The following is a 19,001-nucleotide window of genomic DNA, read 5'->3' on the forward strand; positions in this document are numbered from 1 at the left end:
AGTAACTTGCCTATAGAAAGCTAATCAGTGACCGAGTCAGCATTCAGACCTGGCAGTCTGTCATCAGAGTGATTAACTAGTTACACTGTCATAATGTACCCAAATCAGAAGACTCATTTGGTGACTTTTGGAATCTTAATCTGAAAGATTTAAAAAAATGAAAATAATTTAATTTGCCATTTGGCATGACATCACTAGTGCCTTGATATTTTTGAAAATATATAAGATGATCCCCAACTTGAGATGGTTTGACTTAGGATGTTTTGACTTTAAAATGGTGCAAAAGTGATATGCATTCAGTAGAAACCAGCGAGACTAACCTATGTTCAGTAGGTTACTTGTATTAAATGCAATTTTAATATTTCCAATTTAGAATGGGTTTATTGGGAAGTAACTCCCATCAGAAGATGAGGTGCATCGTTTTTATTTCTGGAGTTTCGGTCTTAGTGGTTTAAGTTGCCACAATCTACTTCAGAATAATGCTGACTTAATTCTAGTAAAATATGGAAATTTTTTTGTAATCTTTTTTTTTTATGCTACCTTTGTGCTACTGTTGTCTTAAGTATAATATTTAGATGTTATAAATCCAACCAAAAAGTGTTATTTTATAAAATCTTCGTCTTGTAAAAAAGTTAACAAATCAGAAAAAATATTTTGATCACCTAATTGTTATTTCTATTTTTTTTGTGTATGTGAATTTGGTATTGTCTTCTTTTATCTTGAAGGACTTTCCTTTAGTACTTATTAATAGGCAGGTTTGCTAGCAAAAAATTCTCTCAGTCTTTGTTTATCTGGAAATGTCTGGAAGTGTCTATTTCATCTTTTTGAAGAATAGTGTTATATATGTAGAATTAGTTGTTGACTTTCTGTACATGTCATTCTATTGGCTCTGGCCTCCATTGTTTCTGATGTCAGCTGTTAATTTCCATGTCTGATGAGATATTTTTAACTTGCTGCTTCGAAGATTTTCTCATTGACTTTGACTGTAATGTATGTATATCTGTGGATCTTTTTGTAGTCAGCCTACTTGAGTTTAATTGAACTGATTGTATTTGTATATTGTTTTTCATCAAATATTGAAAGTTTTTGCCCATTATTTTATAAAAATTTTTTTCTATGTCTTTCTCTTCTCTTTTTTTGAAATTCCCATTACATGTGTGCACTTACATTTGATCTGTCCTATAGGTCAATGAGATGCTTTTTTCATTTAAAATTTTTTTTCTTTCTTTTATTGAGCTTCTTTGATTTCTACTGGTCCATTTTTATTTCACTGATTTCTTCTACTGCCACTGCAAATGTACTTTGAGCCTCTCAAGTGAACTTTTAATTTTAGTTATTTTACCTTTCAACTCCAGAATTTCCCTTTGTTCTTTTAGAATATTTCTTTTTTGTTGTTGAGATTCTTAATTTGTTGAGTCATTTTTTCCATTTGTTCCCTTAATTCTCCTTATCTGGTTTCTTATTTTATGGTAATATTTACAATTACTTACTTGAAGTTTTTGTTCGCCAAATCTAATTTTGGGTACTCAGACATTTCTCATTGATTTTGTTTTTCTTAAGCATGGATTGCTCTTCCTTTGCATGTTTTATAGTTTTTAATTTAATTTAATATTGGACATTTTAAATGACATTGGAGAAACTCTGGATTCTGATCCCCACTCCACCACCTACCTCCCTCATCCATCCCTCTTGATGGTTGTTGTTCTTTGTTTGATAACCCACTTGGACCAAATCTGTGAAGTATGCTTCTTTTTCAGTGTGTAGCTGCTGATGACTCCTTTTTTGTTTGTTTTAACTTTAAGCCTTGTTTCTGTTTTATTGTTAACTCTGTGTCCACATAGCTTCCTATTCAGCTAAAGATTTTGATAAGTGGTTGTGCCCAAATACCAAATACATTAACCACAAAGGCTGTGTTCATGTGTGCCCTGACTTTTATTTTCTTTATTTTTGTTTTCTGTTGAGCCCTCTCAGTTCTTCCCTGCATAGGCATTGGGGGCTTGTTTGGGAATGTGTTTATGGCTTAGGCCCACTATGGTCTTTGCTACACATGCGTACAACCTCTAATCAATGTAGGATTTATAGAGTTTACCAAGCCCCCTATACTTCTATCACGTCTTTAAAGTTAAAATTCCTGATTATTTCCAGTGTTTTGCTTGCCCCAGGATCCTGACTGCAGGTAGCAGAGTTGATGAGCCTCATTTTAGTTGCCACTGAGTTACTTGAAATTGACAGCTCTCCAAATCCATGAGCTTCCTCTGGCAATAGAAGTGAATCAACTGTTTTTCACAACTTGCCCCACCCTGGTCGAATGACAATTTTGTCCAGGTTTATATAAAGTTGCTTTTCAGGAAGAGACTTTATTGTCCTCCTAATTCGGGAAGCGAATCTCCAAATACTCTTGCTAGAATATGGTTTTATTCATTCATTTTTGTCTTAAAATTTTGCTAAGTTTGTTTTCAGTGTTTTTCTGTGATAGAGATATAAAAAATAGGGATTCAATTTCATTGTGAAATTAAGACTTTTTTACTTCTTCCACCACCCCCTTCACTGATTTTAATGGGGGGGGGGGGGAGAGAAAGAGAGAGAAAAACATTAATCGGTCACCTCCCATACGAGCCCTGATTCGGGGATCAAACCCATATCCTGGGTATGTGCCCTGACTGGGAATCGAACCGCTTGGCCCTTTGGTGCATGGGACAATGTTCTAACTAACTGAGCCACACTGGCCAGGTTTGTTACTGCTGGGATTGAGATTGTCCCTTGATCCCAAAATAGCTAGTGTATTAGTTTCCTTATCTGTTAAGTGGCTACAATAATTGTCCCTATCTTAAGGTTTTTGTGAAGACTAAATGAATTAATTTAAGCATTTAAAATAGTACCTTACACATAGCAAGTAAATACTAGTTGAATAATTATTATTTTTAAACATGTTTGTGTATTTGACATTTTCCTAGTTTAACTTTCAGTTGGCAATTACTTGGCAGTTTAACTTCTAAGTTCTTGGAAATATATCACTTTGTTGAATTGAACTGTGACCTTCTCATAGTTCAATGCTCAACCACTGAGCCACACAGGCCGGGCTGTTACCCTTCTTTATCTGACTATCAAGCGATAGTAAAATAAATTTTCTTAACTAAGTAAAGTGCACTTGTAGGTGTACCCATCTATGTATGTATGTTGATGAAATATTACTACACTATAGGTGGTGAGCTTCATTTTCTTCAAATTGGAGGAACCTGTGATGATATTGATGAAGCTGATATATTAGTGGATGGATCTCTTTCTAAAGGAATAGAACCATCTTCAGAAGGTTCTAAACCTTTATCGAATCCTTCAAGTCCTGGCATTTCAGGTATGGTATTAAGTGTTGTTTTTTTTAATGGTATTAAATTTTTAAATGATTTTAAAAAATGCAGATTCCTGTGATGCTCAGAGTTTTCTGAGTCTATTTTTTTATTTTGTTGTTAATCCTCACCTGAGGATATTTTCTCATTGATTGTTAAGGGAGAGTAAAAGAGAGAGGGAAAGACAGAGAAACTCGATGTGAGAGAAACACATCGATTGGTTGCCTCCTGCATGCACAGACCAGGGCCTGGGCCAGGGAGGAGCCTATAATCAGGATATCAGAATTGAACCAGAGACCCCTTTGGTCTGCAGGCCGATGCTCTATCCACTGAGCCAAACTGGTTAGGGCTGAGTCTATTATATTCCTACACAATATTTCAATTTTTATAGTCAACTCTTGCTTACTTTGCTGAGGGCATTTCTGTATTGGCATTCTTTTACTAGGCTTGTTTTTTTGTATTAGTTATTATTTTTCCAATAGTTGGAAAATGTTACAAACATTAAAATAAGTGATTCTTAACTTCGGGTAGGTTGACCAATATTGGTTCAGTTATCTAAGGAAAAAACATTACATTGGCCATTAAGGAGCTTTTGGTTTAGCAAGGGAAGAAAAAAAAAAAACATGAAAAAGAGAAGATTTATTAAGTAAGTGTAAAGTCAGTGGAATGGCCTATATTACTAATACTAGAGGCCCAGTGCACGAAATTCGTGCACGGAGGGGGGTTGTCCCTCAGCCCAGCCTGTACCCTCTCCAATATGGGACCCCGATGGGATCGGGTCTAAACGGGCAGTCGGACATCCCTCTCACAATCCAGGACTGCTGGCTCCCAACTGCTTGCCTGCTTGCCTTCCTGATTGCCCCTAACCGTTTCTGCCTGCCAGCTTGATCACCCCCTAACCACTCTGCTGCCAGCCTGTTTGCCCCCAACTTCCCTCCTCTGCTGGCCTGGTCACCCCTAATTGCCCTCTCCTGCAGGGTTGATCGCCTCCAACTGCCCTCCCTTGCAGGCTTGGTCCCTCTCAACTGCCCTCCCTTGCAGGCCGGGTGCCTCCCAACTGCCCTCTCCTGCTGGCCTTCTTGTGGTGGCCATCTTGTGTCCACATGGGGGCAGGATCTTTGACCACATGGGGGCAGCTATATTGTGTGTTGCAGTGATGATCAATCTGTATATTACTCTTTTATTAGATAGGATAGAGGCCTGGTACAGGGGTGGGGGCTAGCTGGTTTGCCCTGAAGGGCGTCCCGGATCAGGTGGGGGTTCCCTTGGGGTGTGGGGCGGCCTGAGCGAGGAGCCTGTGGTGGTTTGCAGGCTGGCCACGCCCCCTGGCAACCCAAGCAGAGGCCTTGGTATCGAATTTCTTTTCCTTCTACAATTGAAACTTTGTAGCCTGGAGCGGAGCCAAGCCTGGGGCCCCCTCCAAGGCCGGCAGCCATTTGTGTTGGGGTTATAATTGAAACTTTGTTGCCTTAAGCGGGTGGTCCCGGCCAGGGTGTGCGGAAAGCTTTGCTTCCCCTGTTGCTGGCGGCAACCCTGGCCTGCTCTCTCAAGCTCCATTCTGCCGCCATTTGTTTGAATTTGTTTACCTTCTATAATTGAAACTTTGTAGCTTGAGTGGAGGCTTAGGCCTGGCAAGGGCAGGCGGAAAGCTTGACTTCCTCTGTTACCTAGGAAACCTTGCTCTCTGTGGCTGTAGCCATCTTGGTTTGGGTTAATTTGCATACTCGCTCTGATTGGATGGTGGGCGTGGCTTGTGGGCGTGTTGGAGGTATGGTCAATTTGCATATTTGTCTATTATTAGATAGGATTACTATAGGAGCTGAAAAGTCAAAAAAATACTTTTAACTCTACAATAAGCATATTCAGACCCCAATTGCCCCATTGTGAAACTTTAGATATCCTATATAATAAAAGCCTAATATGCTAAGTATCTGGTCGACCTATCGGCCGTTCAATCAAAGCATAATCTTACCTAATAATAGACAAATATGCAAATTGACCGTACCTTCACTATGCCCACGATTGGCCAGGAGGTGCAGGGGGGCGGGAATCGGGGTGGCCGGGGTAGCTGATTGGGCCGGCGGGACGCTGAGCTGCATTGCCAGCAGCGGCACAAGCTCAGCGTCTGCACCATGGCTGTGCTGCGGCACAGAAGGGGCCTCTGGGGAGCGAGCTGACGGTGGACCATCAAAAGCGGGGGAGCTGAGTGCCTGAGCGGACAGGCACCCAGCTCCCCGCGGTCAAAAGCAAAAGCGTGAGAGCTGGGTGCCTGTCCACTCAGGCAGCAGGCCTTTCAGAAGCCTCCGGCGCCTGGTGCACCAGCGGACAGGCACCCAGCTCCCCCGTGATCAAAGCGAAAGCGTGTAGGGGACCCTACACGTGCATGATTCAATCATGCACTGGGCCTCTAGTATGCTAATGATATTCTAAGGCTGCTCAACCGCTCACTATGACGTGCACTGACCACTCGGGGACAGATGCTCTGACCGGTAGGTTAGCTTGCTGCTGGGGTCGAGCCGATCGGGACTGAGCAAGATGGGTTGGACAGGCCCTGGATCCCTCCCATGGTCCCTCCCCAGCAGGCCAACCTCCCACTTCCCTCCCCGGCCCCGATCATGCACCGTTGGGGTTTCTTCAATCCAGGACCCCTCGGGGGATGTCGGAGAGCTGGTTTCGGCCCAATCCTGCAGGCCAGGCCGAGGGACCCCACTGGTGCACAAATTCGTGCACTGGGCCTCTAGTCAACACTAATAAAAGAGAAATATGTAAATTGACCAGCACTTTGTGACACCCACCAGCCAATCAGGAGTAAGTATGCAAATCAGTGAGACAAAGATGGCGGCGGCCACGGAGCCAGCCAGAGCAGGCAGGAGGCTTGGGTCACCCCTGGCAACAGAGAAAACCAAGCTTCCCGCCCGCCCTGGCCGGCCGCAGAAGGAGGGGCTTGTGGGGGGCGGCCACGGAGCTGGCCTGAGTGCAGGAGGCTTGGGTCGCACGGCCGGCTGCCGAGGGAGGGGCCTGCAAATGGCCCTCAGCCCCTCACCCAGGCTGGCCACACCATCATTGGGGTGAGGGTCCCCACTGGGGGGCGTGGCCAGCCTGCAAACAGCCATCAACCCCTCACCCAGGCTGGCCAGGCACCCCAGTGGGAACCCTCATCCCATGGGGGTGTGGCCAGCCTGCAAACCACCACAAGCCCCTTGCCCAGGCTGCCCTGCTCCCCAAGGGAACTCCCACCCTGATCCGGGACACCCTTCAGGGCAAACCAACCAGCCCCCACCCGTGCACCAGGCTTCAATCTATACTAATAAAAGGGTAACATGCTAATTAGACTGGGAGACCTTCCAGGACACTTTCCGGACGTTCTTCTGGACAAAGCCATGGTGGCAGGGCCAAGGTAGAGGCAGTTAGGGGCCAAGAGGGGAGGGCAGTTGTGGGTGATCAGGCCGTTGAGGGGGGGCCATTGGGGGTGAACAGGCCGGCGGGGTGGGGGGAGTTGGAGGAGAGCAGGCCATCAGTGGGGGTCAGTTGGGGGCGATCAGGCCGGCAGGGGGGCAGTTGGGGGTGATCAGGCCAGTGGGAGGGCAGTTGGTTGTGAGCAGGCCAGCGGGGAGGGCAGGTAGGGGTGAGCAGGCCAGCAGGGGGGGCAGTTGGGGGCGATCAGGCCGGCAGGGGGGCAGTTGGGGGTGATCAGGCCAGTGGGAGGGCAGTTGGTGGTGAGCAGGCCAGCAGGGAGGGCAGGTGGGGGTGAGCAGGCCAGCAGGGGGGGCAGTTGGGGGCGAGCAGGCTGGCAGGCAGAGTGGTTAGGGGCGATCAGGCAGGCAGGCAGGTGAGCGGTTAGGAGCCAGTGGTCCCAGATTGCGAGAGGGATGTCCGACTGCTGGTTTAGGCCTGTGGGATTGGGCCTAAACCGGCAGTCAGACATCCCATGAGGGGTCCCAGATTAGAGAGGGTGCAGGCCAGGCTAAGGGATACTGTCCCCCCCCCCCCCCAGTGCACAAATTTCGTGCACCAGGCCACTAGTATGATTATAAAGGAGGTGTAAAATTCCTATTGCATAGTGATTTCTTAGCTGTGGTAACATTACTGTTACAGTGCATTACTCAGGTGTTCGTGATGATGCTGGTATAAACAAATCAACTGTGCTGCCAGTCATATAGAGTGTAGCACTTTGTAGTCATATACAGTACATAATTCTTTTTAAAAAAATTTTTAAAATGTTTTTATTGATTTCAGAGAGAGGGAGAGATAGAAACATCAATGATGAGAGAGAATCATTGATTGCTGTCTCTTGCATGCCCCTTACTGGGGATCGAGCAGCAACCCTGGACTTGTGCCCTCACCAGAATCAAACCATGACCTTCTGGTTTATGGGTCAAAGCTCAACCATTGAGCAACACTGGCCCAGCTATCCTCTACTTTTAATTATTACTTTAGAGTGTAATCTTTCTACTTACAAAAACAGTTTGCTATGTAACACTAGCAGTGGTCTCACACATCTCATGTTTGCCATGTTTCCTGATTGCATTATTTTCTCTTATGCTTGATTTACTCTTGTTTTGTACAGTAATATGCTATACATACCACATAGCCTAAGTGTAGTCCAGAAGTACGCCATACTATATAGCATAGGTATGTAGTAGGCTATACCATCCATGTTTGCATAAGTGCACCCTATGATGTTTGCACAATGATGTAATTGCTCAATTATAAAGGAGCTGTAAAATTCTTATGTGTTTTCTTAGAATGTATCCCGTTGTTAAGCAGTGCATGACTATAATGTAAAGAAAAGACATTGACATGCTGTTAATATTTACCAACAATTTAATACAGTTTCAGTTAGATTTATAAAGTGCTAAGCTTTCAGAAAAAATGTGGTTTAAAGTACACTTAACAATTTTATGGGACTTGATTTACATTTTCTTTGTGAACATATTCTATATTTTGTATTTTAGTCTTCCTTTAAGCTTTTGTTAATTGGAACAAGAATAACAGCCTTTTATCTTTCTCTAATGTTAGACATTTCACAAATAGAACACATATATTTATTAAAAAAACTAATCTGTCTGAAGCCGATTGTTACTCTTATAATGATGATATGTATATATGAGATTCTCAACTACCATCGAAGTGGAAAAAATACTATTTAAAGGGCAGATGTTACATGTTAGCAATTTTTTTCATGAATAAGAAAATCTAAAATTTGATATTTATCTGATGTAAATTAGACTTGCATTTTAGCACCATTACTTTTGTTGCTCTTTCTAATTTAGGGTGAGGTAAGGTTAATGAGGACTTTTCTAACAGGTTGACTTTGGGTTTCTCCAGTAATGAGTACCCTTCCTATAATTTAAAATATTTAAGAAATATTTTTCTTATGCTTGTTATGTAGTCAGTGCTAGTTACTTTAGTTGCATTTAGGTATCTATCTGAACCAACGTTATTAACTTTCAGGATATTTAGTAAATGTTGCAATTTGAGTAGATAATAACGTTAATTAAAACTAATTTTTTAATAAAACCTACTTCACATTCTTCATTCACTATTATTAAGGAGTTGATTTATTGGTGGACCAGCCATTCACCCTTGACATCTTGACATCTTTAGTGGAGCTAACCCGCTTTGAGACTTTGACTCCACGGTTTTCAGCTACTGTTCCTCCATGCTGGGTAGAAGTTCAACAAGAACAGCAGCAAAGGAGGCATCCTCAACATTTGCATCAGCAACACCATGGAGATGCTGCTCAGCATACTAGAACTTGGAAACTACAAACTGACAGGTAAAACATTCTTCCAGGGTATTAAATTGGAAATCTATATAATATATTTTTTAGAGACAACAGAATTCTTAGAAATATATATTACTGTTTCTCTTTTTATATTAATAGCTTTTGTTTGTTTTATTCTTTGCCTTAATTTTGGAAGTTGCTATATTCGTACTTTTAGAATAAAATAGTGAAAATAATATACCATTGTAATTAGTTTGGCCACTCAGTCCACAAATTTAACAGTTAATGAATGATGGAATTTATATTGTAATAGACAGACAGTAAGCAGATATTGACTATTTCATATAGTCATAAAAGATATTGAAATTTGTTAAGACAATATGGGTATAGAATAGTTGTGTGTGTACATGTGTGTAAGAATGAGATGTAGAGAGAGCAAATTTGTCTAATATTTTTAATATAAGGGCCAAAGAAAGGCCTCCATGAAGACATTATTTCAGAGACAGTAGGAATGCAAAGATAATGAGGAGTATGTTTTATGAACTCTAGAAAGAGCAAGAAGACCATTTGTTGGAGTTCAGTGAATGTAGTGAGATTGGTAGGAGGCCAGGTCTAAAACAGTAGCTGGTAATCAGATCATGAATGTATTTATAGGCCACAGTGAGAATTTTATGCTGAGTGAGATGGGAAGATGTTAGAGGGTTTTAAGTATAGGGGTGATGTGATATAATTTACATATGAGAAGGATGGTGTAAGACTGCTGTGTTGACTATAGATTGAGTGGTTGTGGTGTTTGTGTTAGGCAGCAGTGATGGAAGCAAGGATTCTAGTTGGGAGGCTATTGTGGTAATCCATGTGAAATGGTGAGGGTAGCTTGGAGCATGGTGATAGTTGATGGAAGTAGTGAAAAGAGTGATCAGCTTCTGGATATGGATATAATTTAGAGATAGAAGGAACAATATATGCTGATGTAATGAACATCTGATGTGAGAGAAGAGTCAGGGATGACTAAGGTTTTGGGTTGAACAAGTTGAAAAGTGGAATTTTGTTTACTGAGATTGGAATGGATAATCATGAAGTTTGGATTTATAAATTTGAGCTGTCTGGTAGACATTTGGATATGAATCTGGAATTTAGTGGAGGAGAATGCTTTGGAGATTTTTTTTAGCATATCCTACCTAATAAAATAGTAATATGCAAATTGACTGCACCTTCGCTACACCAAAGCCATGCCCATCAGCCAATCAGGGCGAGTATGCAAATTACCCAACAAAGATGGCGGTTAATTTGCATACGTTGAGGGAGGGAGGAGTGAAGACTGAAGACAACTTAGAAGGAAGAGGGAGGAAAAGCGGAAAGCAAGGTGGCTGTCAGAGGGAAAGCCCGGGCAGGGCGGAGCGGGGCAGAACGGGGCGGGCGGCAGCGGCGTGTGGGTGCAGGCGCGGCAGTGGCCGCGCACATGGCCTCAGCGACCGCTTTCAGGATTCTTCCTGTAAATGGGCTACTAGTATGTATATAGAATTTAAATCAGAATGGACACATAAGAAATACAAGAAGTTCTTGTTATAAAATGCAGATTCCTGGGACCCTACTCATAGATTTAGGGTCGGGCCCAGGAAACTACATATAATTCTGATTCATAATAGTCCATACTGTAAGCAAAAAGGGTTTATATAATGTACAATTCCCAAGGCAGGTATGGATTCCTAAGGTAAGATGATTCATGGCCCTAAGAAACCTCTGTGTTGGGAGCTGCTTATCTTCTCTCCTGATATGGAGAAGCATTAAGTTTTGTTGGGGGCTAAAAATCAGAGTGTAAAATGTGATATTAATTGTAATATGGTTATGGCTGAAGGAAGATTTTTGCTTTATTTAGCATATTCTTTCTTTTTAACAGCAACAGTTGGGATGAGCATGTATTTGAATTGGTTCTACCGAAGGCTTGTATGGTTGGACATGTGGACTTCAAATTCGTTTTGAACTCAAACATCACCAATATTCCACAGATACAAGTGACACTGCTGAAAAATAAAGCTCCGGGCTTAGGGAAAGTCAATGGTAAGAATGAATAAAAATTTATATTTGAAGATTTTATCTTGTAGTTGGTTTCTTTAAACAACTAATTTGTTGTCTAGGATTGCCGGTTCCCTCTCCTGCTCTCATCCCAATATATTCTGCTCTACTTTTGGTGATTTTATTTGTAAAAGTTAATCCTGGGAATACTTTAGAGCTTTTCAGTAACCCCAGTATTGTTCAGAGTTGCATAAACTTTTAAATAATTTAATTATGCATTTTGGGGAAATACAGGTAGTTCCTTTGTGAATTAGTTTCACTTTTAGCATTATTAAACTTAATACACTACTCTTTTTAAGAGGAGAATTGATTGGGAAAAGGACTTTGTTATGGAAGTCATATTCTTGTAAGGTTACTAGTGAAACTCAACCTTTCATGTCATGCCAGAAATATACCCATTTCTATTTATCTTTGTCACAAATTTAGAATTTGATACATTGAATTATAAAAAGATTCTATACATGTAGCATATTGGGAACTAGATTTTACTTGTCAGTCATTTCTTCTTAATAGGTTAATTGAAAACGGTGGCGGTAACTTTAGAGTAAAATGGTTACTTTACCCAGGGGGTTAAAAACAATGAAACTTGAAAATTTTCCTATTTAAAAAAATGTGTGTGTGTGAGAGAGAGGGTTTTTGTATGTGTGCATCCTTTTGAAAGATGACAGATTCTGATTTAATTTGGTTTAAGACTTAGACATTGATCTTTTTAAAAACTCTGCTGGTGCTTGTACTCTGCAGCCTAGGGTAAGAATTTTTAGTTCAATTGCCAGCAAATTATTTCTTCAGGTGAATATTTTACCACGATTAAAAAAGAGATGAGTGTATGAACAGTTAATGGAATCTAATTTTTTTCTTCCTGACAACCATTTTGTAGCATCTGTGATAAAAATCACAACAGTTCCCAGTTTTATAGAAAATTTTAGAATTTTAGGCACATAAATCATTGATATTAAGTAAAATTAAGTTTACTAATATTTTTATCCTCTAGAAACAGCAGTAGATAGGCAGATCACCTTTCCTTTGTCTCCAGCTCTTAACATTGAAGTGGAACAAAATGGAAAACCGTCCCTGGTTGATTTGAATGAAGAAATGCAGCACATGGATGTAGAGGAATCACAGTGTGAGTTAAATTATAGAGCTGTTGTCCATGACAGTAAAAGGAACAGTGACCAAATGCATCATGCTGGGCACAGATTTCCTTATGGCTTGCAAAAACTTGGTTTTAAGAACATGATTAAATAGTAACCTATAATTCTGCTTTGGCCAAATGCTTTAACTTTCAGCTCATCTTTTTTAACACAGCTGTGCTATTACTTGCATTATTGTTTTTTAATATCTTGGAATTTGAAATTATGTCATGGTTTTATTATTACTATTGAAAATCAAAGTGAATGTAAATAAAATGGGAATGAAAAAAACCCATAAAATGTCAGGTAATTGATTATTATAGTTCCTTATCGTGATAGTGTATTCATACTTGAACACATTCTAAGTATGGTATTTTGTTAATACATGTAAATGGGATGGGTATTTGTTTTTTAAATACTACATTTTATATTATCAACTACTTTAAAAGAAAATGTATATTTTTCTTTATAGGTCTTAGATTATGTCCATTTTTAGAAGATCATAAAGAAGACATTCTATGTGGGCCAGTATGGCTTGCTAGTGGCCTTGATCTATCAGGGCATGCTGGGATGTTGACATTAACAAGTCCCAAACTTGTTAAAGGTAAAGTAACATATTTTACCAAAGCAGAATAAATAATGACCCAATTTTAAAAATAGAAAAAAAAACAAAAACAAAAACCCTGACCTAATAAAAAGTAAGATATTGTTTTATTTGGGGTTTTTATTAGCAATTCCATCAGTTTCCTGGTAGCTGACATCATTTCGTCTCATAAATTACTTTAAAAACACACACATTTTTATTGATTTCAGAGAGGAAGGGAGAGGAAGAAAGAGAGAAACATCAATGATGAGAGGGAATCATTGATTGACAGCCCCCTGCATGCCCCCTACTGGGGATCTAACCTGCAACCCAGGCATGTGCCCTTGACCGGAATTGAACCCAGGATACTCCAGTCCGCAGGCTGACGCGCTCTCCACTGAGCCAAACCAGCTAGGGCATAAATGACTTTATGTGAAATTTTCTGACTCTACTTTCTTTGTCTCAGAGGTCTTAGTGTTTTTTTAAAAAGCATAAAGTGAACACAGGGGACTTTAGTGTGATATAACAAAGCTCTTTAAAGTTGCCAGCTATGCTCTGACATGTATGCCTTTGCCATCAATTGGAGAGTTCTGTGTCTTTGGCATGTTTATTGTATATTGTTATAATATAGTCTCTGAAGAGGGTTTTTATAGAAGAGTGTTCTTGATAAGTATCAGATGTAACAATTTGAGTGTCTCAAGTAAACATAAATTATAATTAATGTATATTTAAAAATAATTGGCAATTATATAGATAATAGATATTGCAGTAGGACTCTTATTTCAGCTTTTCTCAGTCTTGCAAGCGTGGAAAAAAAAAGCCAATAAACAAAATACCCCCTTATTATTAAAGTAAATTTGGAGGTGGGGTGGGTTGTGGAGATCCTTTCCCAAACTAAGAAATATCTGACCATCTAAATAACTTCTATTTCATATATGCTTCCTTCATAATGTTTATCTACATTCACACATTTACCTTTAGTTCTGGTCAAGGGCATATACCTGGTTTGCAGGCTCGATCCCTGGCCCAGGTGTGGGAGGGAACCAATTGATGTGTCTCTCTCACATCGATGTTTCTCTTTGTCTCTCCTCCTCTCTCCACTCTCTCTGAAGATCAATGGAAAAATATCCTTGAGTGAGGATTAACAAAAAACAAAACAAAAAAAGAAGAGGGTAATAGTGTCGTGCTAGCATGGTAGGCAGGCAGATCTGTGGAAAACAACAAAGGTTATAATCACAGGAAAATTTAATGCTGTTGTTGCAGCAATTAGCTGATGGTTTCCTGATGAGTGTATTAATTTGATCCATGCAATTATATGGATTTGAGGTCGGTACTATTATTTTCATTTTACGTTTGAAGGAACTGAACCACAGAGAGGTTAATTTGTCATTTGCCTTATAAATGGCAGTCATTATTCAAACCCAGGTAATGACCCCAAAGTCTTTGCTTTTTCAACTATTAATACTATAATGCTTATTTGTATGGGTGTCCATGGATGCATAAAAGGATTGTGTGGATACACATATGGGTGGTGCCTTAATGACAGTTTTTTCCTTTGTGTTTTTCTGTGATTCATAAAAATTTGTTATTAGAATCAATAACTTTTTGGGGAAAATATGCCCAACAGTAAAAAATTTTTGTCTTATGCTACTCATGTAACTCCTATGCTTCTGGTTCTTTGGCTACCAATTGAATATAGGAAGGTATTGAATTATACTAAAATAGCAGTGTAATTTGAAAGAATTCTGAACTGTGTTTTTTCTTTTTTTTTTAAGTTATTTTTTTAACTTTCATTGTGAAGGTAAAAAAACAATTTGCCCTTTTAGTGGTTCAGTTATTTATCCCATTCTACGCTGCTCCTCTAGGTATGGCAGGAGGAAAATACCGTTCGTTTTTAATCCATGTCAAGGCAGTGAACGAACGAGGAACAGATGAGATCTGTAACGGCGGTATGCGTCCTGTAGTAAGACTTCCATCCCTGAAACACCAGAGTAACAAGGGTTATTCACTTGCTTCACTCTTGGCAAAAGTTGCAGCAGTCAAGGTATGAAACAGTTATTTTGAACTATAACAATCCTGTTTTAGACATTGTAGATGAAATTTGACACACTATTGGAAGTAGTATGACCATTGTGTTTGTTTTTTTTCCCAGCAGATCATTGGTTTGTATTTTTTTTCTTTACAGTGACTTAAAAAATATTGAAAAGAAAATATTTTGAATTAACTTTAAGCAAACGACGTAAATTGTATAAGGTATATTTAGTAAGGAGTAATTGTTAGCTAGTACCTCCCTTTACCTTATTTTAGGTCATAATATTTCTTTCTTTAGGTGAGAAAGTTTGATTTAATGCCTGTTACTGGTAACTCACCACTTTTTGTTTTTAGTATGTAGAAAGAGAAGTTGGGGAGTGATTTTAGAGATAAATTGTAATATTTATGGTTGATTTTCTGCAACTAGTCTCTTCATAATTGTCTGATCTTGGATTTTCCTGAAATTTATAGAGATTGTGTTTATTATCATTATTCATAGGCAGCAGTAGCAATATAAGTAATACCAATCATCTTACGTTTATATAGGTTTTCTAATTTTTCAAGGACTTCTGTGCACTTTATCTGACTTAATCCTTAAACTGAGATAGGCAGAGCAGGTGCAAGTATTATTTTTATTTTTCATATTGAGAGTGAGTGAACCGATGGGGCCAGGTGGGTCAGTTGGTAGGAGCATCTACCCGTGCACCATAGAAATTTACAGGTTCAATTCTCAGTCAAGGCACATACCTAGGTTGTGGGTTTGATCCCCAGTGGGGGCACCTCTGGGAAGCAACAGATGGATGTTTCTCTCCCACGTAAATGTTTCTCTCTTTCTCCCCCTTCCTCTCTCTAAAATCAATGTAAAAAATCTTCCAGTGAGGATTAAAAAAATAATTTTTTTTTTAAGTGAGTGACCATTAGAGATTGGGAGCTATCATATATCATGTAGCTTCTAAGTGCTGTAGCTGGGACTTGGATTCAGGATGTTGGCATTGTAATCTTAACCATTGGGTATTGACTGTAATAACTGTGTCTTTTTTTTCTTCTATTATAATTCTGAGGGAAATTAGTCATTAACTGAATATAAGGTAAAAACTCATTTTAATTTGAGATTTATGTTATGATAGTCATAATTCAGTTATTGTCCTTTATTTGAAAACTTTAATAATAAATACTTTTTAGAATCATTTGTTCATTCAATTATTTATTTTTGTATATTTAGGAAAAATCATCTAATGTTAAGAATGAAAATGCAAGTGGCACTCGTAAGGCTGAAAACCTCCGGGGTTGTGACTTACTTCAAGAGGTCTCAGTCACAATTCGAAGATTTAAGAAAACGTCAATTTCTAAGGAAAGGTAACTTCATTCCCTTTCCCTATTATTCTTATAGTAATAAAAGTACATGCAAAAGAAGAATAAATATACTAACAATATTTTAAAATCTAACTTGAAAAATCTTTTAAAATTTTCACTTCTTTTATTAAGAGCTTGTAATCTCAGTCAGAGTATGAATTGTCTTTCTACTTCATTGGTTTAACCCTAGTGTTTATATACTGCTTGTTATATACCAGGAATACAATATTTGTAGCATGAGGAAAGAAAGAAATAATTTGAAATTTTATTCAGTGTGTCAGAATATAATACATTATCATAAACTTTATTCTTTTAAAACTGTCTACAAGACAGGTATTGCTTACATACTATTTTAAATCTTTTAATACCATAACATTAAGTTCAGAGGCTGACATTCCACTGTAATATTTATTTTCAAAAGTTCTTTTTTTTAAATTGTGATATTCATGATTTTGCCCTGGCTGGTGTGGCTCAGTTGGTTGAGCAGCATCCTGTGCACCGAGATGTCGCCAGCTCAATTCCTGGTCAGGCATATGCCCGAGTTGCAGGCTCCATACCCAGTAGGAGTTGTGCAGGAGACAGCTGATGAATGTTTCTGTGTCTCATCAATGTTTCTTTTTGTCTCCCTCTCACTGCCTCTCTCTAAAAAATATAAAAGTCATTGAAACATATTAAAAATTGTGATTTAAAATGAAACATATGACCAACCAGCTTGTGATAGCTTTTGTCTGTTTTATTTTGGTTGCTAATGTATTTATATTTTCCTTTTTGTAGAGTACAACGATGTGCCATGTTACAGTTTTCAGAATTTCATGAGAAGCTTCTTAACACCCTTTGTAGAAAAGCAGATGATGATGGCCAAATCACAGAACATGCCCAGAGCCTCGTGTTGGATACTCTTTGTTGGTTAGCAGGAGTACATTCCAATGGACCTGGAAGGTTAATAATTAAGATTTTATTACCATTGATGATTGCTTTTTGGATGTTATGATTGCAAGTTCAAATGTGTGCTATTGTTTTGCAGCTCAAAGGAAGGAAATGAGAGCCTGCTTTCAAAAACACGAAAATGTCTCTCGGATATTGTACGTGTTTGCTTCTTTGAGGCAGGTCGAAGTATAGCCCATAAATGTGCCCGATTTCTTGCCTTGTGCATTAGGTTGGTGTTTTTTTAATTTGAAAGTATATTTTGTAGATGCATTTGCAGTTTGGCGGGTGATACCTTGTCTCTAGTGTAATATGAACCTTGTTGAATGTATGTATAACTTAAGAGAACTTGTAAAAGTTGATGAAATTCTAAGAAAGAATTTAAGGTTTTTAGGGGGAAATGTTATGTTAAATAAACCTATTAGTAAATAGGCTTCTCTGCCTATTAGTAGCAGTTTAGGGAGTTTGGTAAGGGGAACTCTTTCCCCACCTTCACTCTAATTCTCCCTGGTTGTCTTTGGATCCTTCACCCGGAGCTTTGTTCCCTGTTATATGTCAGTCTTACCAGGTTTATTTGTAATATTGACCAGATCATTTTCTCCAGACCCTGAGACTCTTACCTAGGAGTATTTAAAAGCTAACAGTCAATATTGACTATACCTGCTTATCAGTCCCTTTTGGTAAAGTGAATGGTTTAATGCATAAGAAAAGTTACAATGATCCTTAGTATAATTAGTCCTTACTATCTTTTTGCCTCTTTATAGGGCTTTAAGGCAGATTTTTATTGTGATCTGTATGAATACATTTAGAAGATTTTTAGAAGAATTGTACCATTTTTCAGTTGAATTTGAGTATCAATGCATTTAAATTTTTTCTTTTAAAACTTTTCAGTAATGGAAAATGTGACCCATGTCAACCAGGATTTGGATCTGTTCTGTTGAAGGCTTTACTTGATAATATGTCATTTTTACCTGCAGCTGCAACTGGTGGTACGTGAAATTAGTTTAATCACTAGTAACTGTAGTCGTGGGAAATATTTCACAATATACTTAGGATTATTTAGTAACTTTTTTGTATATTTTCCTTTTTTTACTCTTATCTTTTTAAGTGGTTGTTGTGTTCTGGTTGGGTGGGCGGGTACTTTCTGTTTAATAATATTGCTAGGAAAAAGTGGGATAGATAAGTATAAATATCAAGTAATCTTAATATATACATTTTCTAATTTCATTGAAATCATTGAGTTTGGTGGTTTTTTAACTGACTATAGATTAGATATCACAAACTAAAATGCTAGTAAGTGATCAGAGAGGTGTATGATTGGTAGCAGCTATAGTCAACTGAAATTCTCTGAAAGGGGCCAGTGGGTTTTTTTTTAGCACCTGAAGACTGTGGTAATATCATTCAATAATGAATGTAGTTATCAAGTAGGAATTGAGAAAGCAATCCCCTAAAGTAGCATATGCATAAGGTAATGAAGATTAAATTTTTTTTAAATGTCTTTTGCTGTTTTATGTTGTTATTGTGAAAGGATATTGATATGCCGTTTTAAACCTAATGCTGTATATTTAGTAGCCATTTCTTACTATGTTTTCTTTTATAAATGACCAACCCATGCAACATGTTATCTCAATGAGATAAATATATTTCATAAGGATTTGATCTTTGGGTATAACAGGAAAAAAGCTTTCTCAAATTTATTTGGTAAATGGGTATTTATCACTACCTTAATTTATTATTAATTTTTAAAAATATATTTTTATTGATTTTAGAGAGGAAGGGAGAGGGAGAGAGAGAGATAGAAACATCACTGGGGATCAAGCCTGCAACCTGACCAT

General features: G+C 38.7%; 1 protein-coding gene across 2 annotated transcripts in view; it reads left to right on the forward strand.

Moving 5' to 3' along the window:
- Positions 1 to 19,001, forward strand: part of BIRC6 (baculoviral IAP repeat containing 6) — a 188,101-nt gene that overhangs the window by 44,200 nt on the left and 124,900 nt on the right. Inside the window, exons 11-20 of one of the 2 annotated variants that reach the window (XM_054728248.1) lie at positions 3,203 to 3,352; positions 8,898 to 9,123; positions 10,970 to 11,130; positions 12,137 to 12,268; positions 12,748 to 12,879; positions 14,724 to 14,902; positions 16,112 to 16,245; positions 17,017 to 17,181; positions 17,267 to 17,398; positions 18,058 to 18,155. In XM_054728248.1, coding sequence (XP_054584223.1) covers positions 3,203 to 3,352; positions 8,898 to 9,123; positions 10,970 to 11,130; positions 12,137 to 12,268; positions 12,748 to 12,879; positions 14,724 to 14,902; positions 16,112 to 16,245; positions 17,017 to 17,181; positions 17,267 to 17,398; positions 18,058 to 18,155 — 1,509 coding nt within the window. The remainder of the gene's footprint in view (positions 1 to 3,202; positions 3,353 to 8,897; positions 9,124 to 10,969; positions 11,131 to 12,136; positions 12,269 to 12,747; positions 12,880 to 14,723; positions 14,903 to 16,111; positions 16,246 to 17,016; positions 17,182 to 17,266; positions 17,399 to 18,057; positions 18,156 to 19,001) is intronic. The other variant, XM_054728250.1, reaches the window with a different exon arrangement.

This window comes from Eptesicus fuscus, chromosome 16, assembly GCF_027574615.1.
Source record: "Eptesicus fuscus isolate TK198812 chromosome 16, DD_ASM_mEF_20220401, whole genome shotgun sequence".
NCBI classification, from domain to species: domain Eukaryota; kingdom Metazoa; phylum Chordata; class Mammalia; order Chiroptera; family Vespertilionidae; genus Eptesicus; species Eptesicus fuscus.